The sequence below is a fragment of the Sinocyclocheilus grahami genome, unplaced genomic scaffold (assembly GCF_001515645.1).
Source record: "Sinocyclocheilus grahami isolate Dianchi unplaced genomic scaffold, SAMN03320097.WGS_v1.1 scaffold11.1, whole genome shotgun sequence".
Classification (NCBI taxonomy): Eukaryota; Metazoa; Chordata; class Actinopteri; order Cypriniformes; family Cyprinidae; genus Sinocyclocheilus; species Sinocyclocheilus grahami.
Window position 1 is genome coordinate 2204366 of NW_015505190.1, and position 7877 is coordinate 2212242.

General features: G+C 35.8%; 1 protein-coding gene across 1 annotated transcript in view; it reads right to left on the reverse strand.

The window, feature by feature from the left end:
- The window catches only part of LOC107595651 (probable ATP-dependent RNA helicase ddx6), a 7576-nt gene extending 6137 nt beyond the window's left edge, over nucleotides 1-1439 (reverse strand). The window contains exons 1-3 of the mRNA XM_016286134.1: nucleotides 937-1439; nucleotides 746-809; nucleotides 538-642 (exon numbers count right to left, since the gene is read on the reverse strand). Of these exons, the coding sequence (XP_016141620.1) occupies nucleotides 538-642; nucleotides 746-809; nucleotides 937-1112 (345 nt within the window). The 5' untranslated portion in view covers nucleotides 1113-1439. The remainder of the gene's footprint in view (nucleotides 1-537; nucleotides 643-745; nucleotides 810-936) is intronic.
- Nucleotides 1440-7877: the final 6438 nt, after the last annotated feature.

The window sequence follows — 7877 nt, forward strand, 5'->3', positions numbered from 1 at the left end:
ACCAATTATCCAAATAATGTTTAGTCCTAGAAAACTATTATTATCAGAACACACGAGCAAAACATAGCGGCTAGCAGATCAATGAATGAGAGGGCAGCGTTACCAGAGTTGCCCATATACCACATGTTACAACACAGTAGGGCTATTGCAGACAGAAACAATACTGTACTACATCGATGTTTCCTGTCGGCTCAAGTTTTGAGTGGACTTTGCTGTTCCGATGAGCATGAACGGTATACGAGTGGAGCGACTGAGCGGAGCGCACACGCATAGAGCGGGATAACGGATAATACGCAGAGCGTCACACCCATAGGGTCACACCACGTGAAAGTGAAACCTGAGCGGTGAACTAATTTTCGGCAGCCGAAATTTCCGTGCATCTCTAATTATTGGCGACATCAGAAATGGATATTACATAATATATGCTTTTTTTTTTGAAGATTTTAGCAATTTAATAATATAAAAAATATATTTTTCACACGGCACCCCTGCTCTCGACAGACGGCACCCCGGTTGGGAAACACTGGGTTAGACTACCTGGATAGGGGAAGGCTTCTCCCAGCCCATTTCAAAGATGCCCATCAGCAGTTCCCTCTTAAGGCAGTAATCTTCAAACTCGTTTCCTTTGGTTGCAGTCACATCCTGTCAAAAAGGAGGATGTTTAAAGTAAAAAAAACAGAGTAAGTAGAGCAGCAACCAATTTAAAATACCACCATCTAATAAGAAAACAGGTTTTAGAACTTACTGTGGTTTTCGCTCTCATGTCTTTCGGTGGAAGATGCAGGCACTTCTTCCAGTCATCACCAAACCTAGAAGAAATTGTTCATATTCAACTTTACAGTTGTATTCATAACAAACAGCTTAAATTACATGATTGATGCAAGGAATCAATGTCAAAAGAAACCAGTCTTCAAAATATTTTAAATCAAAGATTACCTGATACCACCACTGCTTTGGGGTATATTGCATCCTTTCTGGGACATCACAGGTGTTTTTCCTGACTGTAATGAGGAAGTAAGCGATCCTGGCTGGAGGTTCATGGGCTTGGACTGTCCATTCTGTTTGCTCATTGGCATGACTGAAGCAGGGATCTCTGTTCTCGCCATAGCCATTGTCAGATTTTTTTCCTCAACAGTTTCAAACAAATTAATCTTTTTGCTTTTTTTTTTTTAGTTTGGTTTTGCTACTTTTCAGCTATTCGTAAAACTGTTTTACTGTTACGCTCACTGCACTTTTGTGTAAACAGTTTCTGGTACGTACAGACCTCTTAAAAAGAAGAGTGCCTGGCGTATAACAATTGTTTATAATAAGCTCTCCCAAAATAGGAGAAAATTATATTTATATGAATAAATATATCACAAGCCTAGAGCCAACGTACAAAACTAGCAAACAGGTACTTGTAAAATTCAAGTCTTGCACAAGTATTTTCAAAAATGCAAGTTAGCAAAAAATCTATTAATGCTTTTCAAAAGTCACTTTTTACGTTATCCCTGAAAATGTACAAAATATTCACTTTTATTTATTTGTTTTTTTTTTCTAATTACATTTTTTTTAAACCGCTGGATTGCAGAAATCCTGTAGTACCCTCTGTATTCCTTTTGGTATCAAAAAATATAAAGTATTTACATTCAAAAGCACAAGGCTCAGCTAAAGGTTCTTAATGTGCTCTTAAAATTCCCGTATTCTCTTCGTCATGAGGAATTTCAAACTTTGCTCAATGTCACTTGCTCCTCTTTAACCTGCTGAAAAACTCCAAACTGAGGGATTTCAAACTTAAAGTCAATGCAGGATTACGAGCCCAAAATAACGTTAAGAGTCCGTAAGTGTTTCCACTCTTGGCTTCACGATGTCTCGTGTTTTCCTCACTTGGTCACAGTTCTTGAACACTTAGTGGAGGAATTTCTGGAACACCTGCCAAATATTAAAGATATAACAAAATTATCATCATAACTATTATACATAACTATTTCTAGCAGGGGGGAAAGTTTCACAGTTTCCCTTTAAATACTTTTGAACAGACGTGTTCGAATTAGATTAAATAGAACAGAATATATATAGAGAGAGAGAGAGAGAGAGAGAGAGAACCATTATGCCGAAAAGCTGCTTTGCTTTACATTTAGTCATTAAGGAGACGCTATTATCCAAAGCGACTTAATAAAGAAATAAGGACAATAATTGAATGCTTTCAATACATTCTGCTAGCAAGGCACCCACGTTTAGCCAACAGTTTCTAACACTTATTAAAAGTGTGGAAGCACTTGGAACTCATATGATAAATTGGATTAATAACACATCTGATTGAAGTCGAAGAGGATTTAAGGTCACTTACTAATTCACTAAAGGTTTAACGATTAGATCCGAAGCGAAAAGTGTGCGTGAGCGTCATGAGTTGTTTGCCGAGCTAACTAAGCTAGACGACAAGCACCACAAAGGTGGTTTACCGACTAAAGTTTCCTCCTTTCAGACTCAACGCGCGAGTTCAAGCAGGCAGTCCCAACATTAAATAAGAACACAACGCAGCACATTTTTCTGGGGACATGGTGAACTGTGTTTCCTGAGGAGTGGGATACAGGTGAACTATATTTGAAAGTATTAAAAAGCATGCTAGCTCAACCTGCCAGGTTAGCTTAGCTAGATGCTAACGAGAGCGCAAGAGAGACCCGCTAATGCACGTTGGGAAAGATAACTGCCTAATTCAATTACAATTATGTCCAAGTTCGTTACCTCCGAATTTTGAAGGATTTGATTCCTCGAGTATTTGATTAATTCATCGAACGTTTCTTGAGAAATTCTTTGTTGCTCTGGCTTTTGTCTCTTCCGTCTAGAGATTTAATATGGCCGTGCGCTGACTCGAGCTCGGAGGACATACGCACGAATCGAAATCGACCAATCAGGTGACAGAGTTTGAATATGGTGGGCGGTACCATTATCACACCCGCCTCCGTGCTTCTATGCAGGCACTTATTTAGACCTGTGGACGTTTAGAAACACTTTCTACATATAGAAGTGGAAGATTAGGAATATTTATTTCATAATAGATTGCTTGTTTCTTTTATTCATACACCACAAGTTTAATATTTTTAGTGCTGTCAAAAGATTAATCGTGATTAATCGCATCCAAAATACAAGTTTTTGTTTACATAATATATTTGTGTGTACTGTGTATATTTATTATGTATATATAAAAGCACACATACAGCATATATTTTGAAAATACTTACATGTATTTACATGTATATATTTATATTCATATAATTTATATTGTATATAAATATATATTATATAAACAAAACATATTTTTCTTAAATATATACATATATATATATATATACGTGTTTGTATTTATATATAAATAATAAATATACACAGTACACACATATATTATGTGAACAAAAACTTTTATTTTGGATGTGATTAATCGCGATTAATCGTTTGACAGCACTAATATTTCATATCAAGCAGGCTCTTCAATGACATGCCAACTTTTTTTAGTAGTGAAATATTTAGTCGTGTTAGAAAAAAAAAACTAAAAAAAACTATTATTGATATAAATAATTTTCACAAGATATATTGAAATGGTTTGTGTTTTGATCATTACAGTTTAAAATATGAAATAATGGAATATATTTTGTTAAGACAAACGAAAGTAGGCTAAATAAATCTATACACATAAAAAGCATTTGAAAAGTAGTGAAAAACGATGAAGGCATGGAAAAAGTTTCAAAGACAGTTTTAATGTGACCTTCATATAACAAAAATAAAAATGTTGATTTTTTTTTTGTGCTTCACATTGAAGAAAGTCATATTATGTATTATACAAATGAAATGCACACATATTAGGGGTGGGGGGAAATCAATACAGCATATTTTCTGTGGCAATACTGTATCGATACACGGACGCCAAGTATCGATCTTTTATTATACTGTTTGGTAGAACAACAAAATCCATTTATTTACAGTCCACTAGATGGTGGTGTTGAGTTTTTTTTCTAAAATCCTTTAATGCACGGCAAGCTGTTGATTATCCCGCTTATTCCATGGTCATTTGCCAGTATTGACAATTTAAAGCTGTTTATGATGTTAGCAGCGCAATATTTAACTGGAAGGGTAAAAATGAGAGTTATTTTCGTCAGTTTACGGCTCGTTAGCTCTAGCTTTCTGCTCGCTCCAAATCAGATACAGAGAAATAGAGCGGTAAGACCACTTTTATTTGAATGAATTATAGCATTTATTTGAATGAATTATCGATCGAGAGAGAGATGACAGTTGTGTGTGTGAATTACCTGCGTCTGTGCGTCTCTCTACAAACTATGAAGCTGTTTAGTTACTTCGATTTTACCTCGTTGCTGAGGAAGATAAACAAGAGATCTAGTATCTATGTTATTTTATTAATAAAAGTCGCGGGGCAGCACCGACAATAAGTTTCTGTGTGTGCGCAATGCGATCTGCAATCTCCGACCTCTCTCCCTCTCACTGGGCCTCATTTATCAATCTAACGTAGAAACGAGCGCAGATCTGTGCGCACAAATCAACTTACGACAGAGTTCACCTGTGATTTATGAAACATTCGTATGCCGCCGATCTCATCGTACGAGTGATCGCATGTTGATAAATGTGGCGCCAGAAAACAATCGTCATTTGAATATCAAATTATTAAAACAGTATGCGAGGCGAGTAGTACGTCCGAATTCATAGTATTCGAAAAACAGTAGGCGAGAAGTACCCGGATGACCTACTACTTCCGCCCGAATTCCGTAGCATGCATATGATGGACACTTTACTATCCCATGAGGCCACGCGAGAGGAGGCGCCATATTCGAGAACGGCAGAAGGCGGCGACGCGGCTCTCTTCAAGTGTAAGTACCTCAGGGAAAAACCTTGTTCACTGTGGTTAAATTGCACTTGTTTAACATGATCTAAGTGAACGGCTGACTTATTGAAAGTTTAAACATTGTAAGTCGATGAGATGATTTCGTGAGTCGGCTGTAAAAAGATGTTTAATCGCCGATGAAAGTGGTAAGAATTACGTGAAACATTGCTGATGTTCGCAGTAGTGAGGGCTCTTTAAAGTTAGGCGCTGTTGTGGAGACGCATGTCACGTGACAACGTCAACATGGCGGATGTAGTACGTCCGAATTCCATTCATACTACTCGCATTCATACTAGTAAGAACGTACTTTTTTAACGGTCGAGTAGTACGTTCAAATTCAAATATAGTACCTACTAAGCAGTATGCGATTTCGGACGCACGACACACTGGATGTGTTTCTGACTAAATTGTAATGGCTGCTGTCACTTTAAGGAAAGTACCATGTTATGTTATAATTCCTAACCAGTGTTGGGGGTAATAACTTGCGTACACGAGCTGAGACCAGACGTGAGATTTGATCGTAGCCACCGCTCATGTCCATATTGATAAATTCCAAATTTTGCGTTAAAACGACCGTACGCTCAATTTTCTGTCGTACGTTCGTTTCGTAAATGAGGCCCAGTGTGTTTATGTGCGAGTGGTGTGTGTGTGTTTGTGTGCATCAATTAAAGCAGCGCATTAATATAGAACGGTGATTAAACTGGCTTGGAAGTACATGGAATGAATGAAAGTAAAATACTAAGAGCACAGCAGTGCATAGTATACCTGTTGTAGCACATTGTTTACTTTAAGAGTAAGTTCTGAAAAAAAAAGTTAAGTTAAGGTGTTCCTGTGGCTCAGTAGCAGCGCAAAAGGTCGTGGGTTCGATTCCCAGGGAACACCCACACACTGGTAAAAAACAAAACAAAATGTATAGCCTGAATGCACTGTAAGTCGCTTTTGATAAAAGCGTCTGCTAAATGCATAAATTATAAATAATTAATTAATTATAAATTAAGAGTACATGTAATGTTTAATTTACATGTAACATCTAATTTAAATGTAACGTTTTTATTTTAATGTAAGACTGTTTTATTTATTTTAAATTTAACAGTATCATGGAATGAATGAAAGTAAAATACTAAGAGCACAGCAGTGCATAGTATACCTGTTGTAGCACATTGTTTACTTTAAGAGTAAGTTCTGAAAAAAAAAGTTAAGTTAAGGTGTTCCTGTGGCTCAGTAGCAGCGCAAAAGGTCGTGGGTTCGATTCCCAGGGAACACCCACACACTGGTAAAAAACAAAACAAAATGTATAGCCTGAATGCACTGTAAGTCGCTTTTGATAAAAGCGTCTGCTAAATGCATAAATTATAAATAATTAATTAATTATAAATTAAGAGTACATGTAATGTTTAATTTACATGTAACATCTAATTTAAATGTAACGTTTTTATTTTAATGTAAGACTATGTTTTATTTATTTTAAATTTAACAGTATTACTTTCAAATGCTCTAATTGCTGAAGGGTCTGCACAACTTTTTTGTTCAAGTTCAAGTTGCATTGTTCAAAACACCTGTAGTAGCACAGCAGTGCATACCTGTTTACATTTAATTAAGGTTGACTAGACTAGACCGTAATACAAATAGTTGAGTTTGCCAGGTGCATACAACATTTATGACTTTTTTCATGAAAGTGTTGGTCAGTTTGTCTGCTTGACAATCCCATTTTGCACCGCAACAATAAATTTGAAGTGAGATCAACAAATTGTTAGTTATTGTTTAGTTAAAACAGATGTTGCCAAAGTTTTCATTTGGGGACATAATTTGAAGTTGGAAAAAGGTAATAAATTGCAATATATTGCAGAATATCGCAATATATTTAAAATAATATTGTATCGTGACACAAGTATCGTGATAATACCGTACCATGGGGCCTCTGGTGATTCCCACCCCTAACACACATGTATAAAAATATGCATTTTTTATTCATAGTAAATTAGACTACTCCTATGCTGCACTTATTTACACATTCATATGTAAAGCAAAGGTCATACATTCACATAACTGTCAGCAACATCACCTTTAAGTACCATTATGGCAAATTCACATCAAATCCCATGTGGTTATACGTTTAATCACAGTTTCTCAAGATTTGATGGCAATGGTTTTAATCCTACAGTTTGTTTTTTTTCCCACATCTGCCTTCTACAAGATAATCCATTTTAAGCCACTAAACAGTGAGTCAGACAGTGATTTCAAACTGCCATTCAAAGACTTTCAAATAAAAGTGGCACAGTCACAATTTTGGGATTTTGTGTACATGGTATTTTTGACAATAGCAGTGCGTTCATTAGATGAACCTATCATGACCTCTATAGGCATTGTACTTGGTCGAAATCAGCTGTCATATGTGTATCCTAATAACACCCCTTTGAGAGCCTCAAAATGTGAACTACAATTTTGAACAATTACATTTTTTTGTAAACATGAATGCAATTAAAGGTTTTTTTTTGTGTGTGTCGTACGAATTTGAATAACTAAAATCTGGAAAGTCTGAACATGGGAAAACCAAAATGATGTCAATAAACACCGACGACATGCAATTTCAATGGTAAACAAAAGAAAATCACAAATGAAGACGGTAAAAAAAGATAATTCTGCTGTCTTGCTATTGAAGTATAAATCTCACAGTCCTTTATAATACATGACAAAATCACCAATCATTCCAAATATATAGCAAAACACTTGGTAACACAAATATACATGTTACTGATTTGGAAAAACTTTTTCAAACATTTGAAAAATGCTTAGATACATATAAATGCTATAAATCAGTCAGTATGTTGTCCAAACACAAATAATATTCAAACAACGCCACTTAAAGGAATAATTCACTCAAAAATCATCATTTATTAACCCGCATGCAATTCCATCTTACAATGGTCACCAAAACTGTCTGGTTACCATCATTCTTCAAAATATGTTCCGCAGAAGAAAGAAACTCATACAGGTTTGGAACAACATG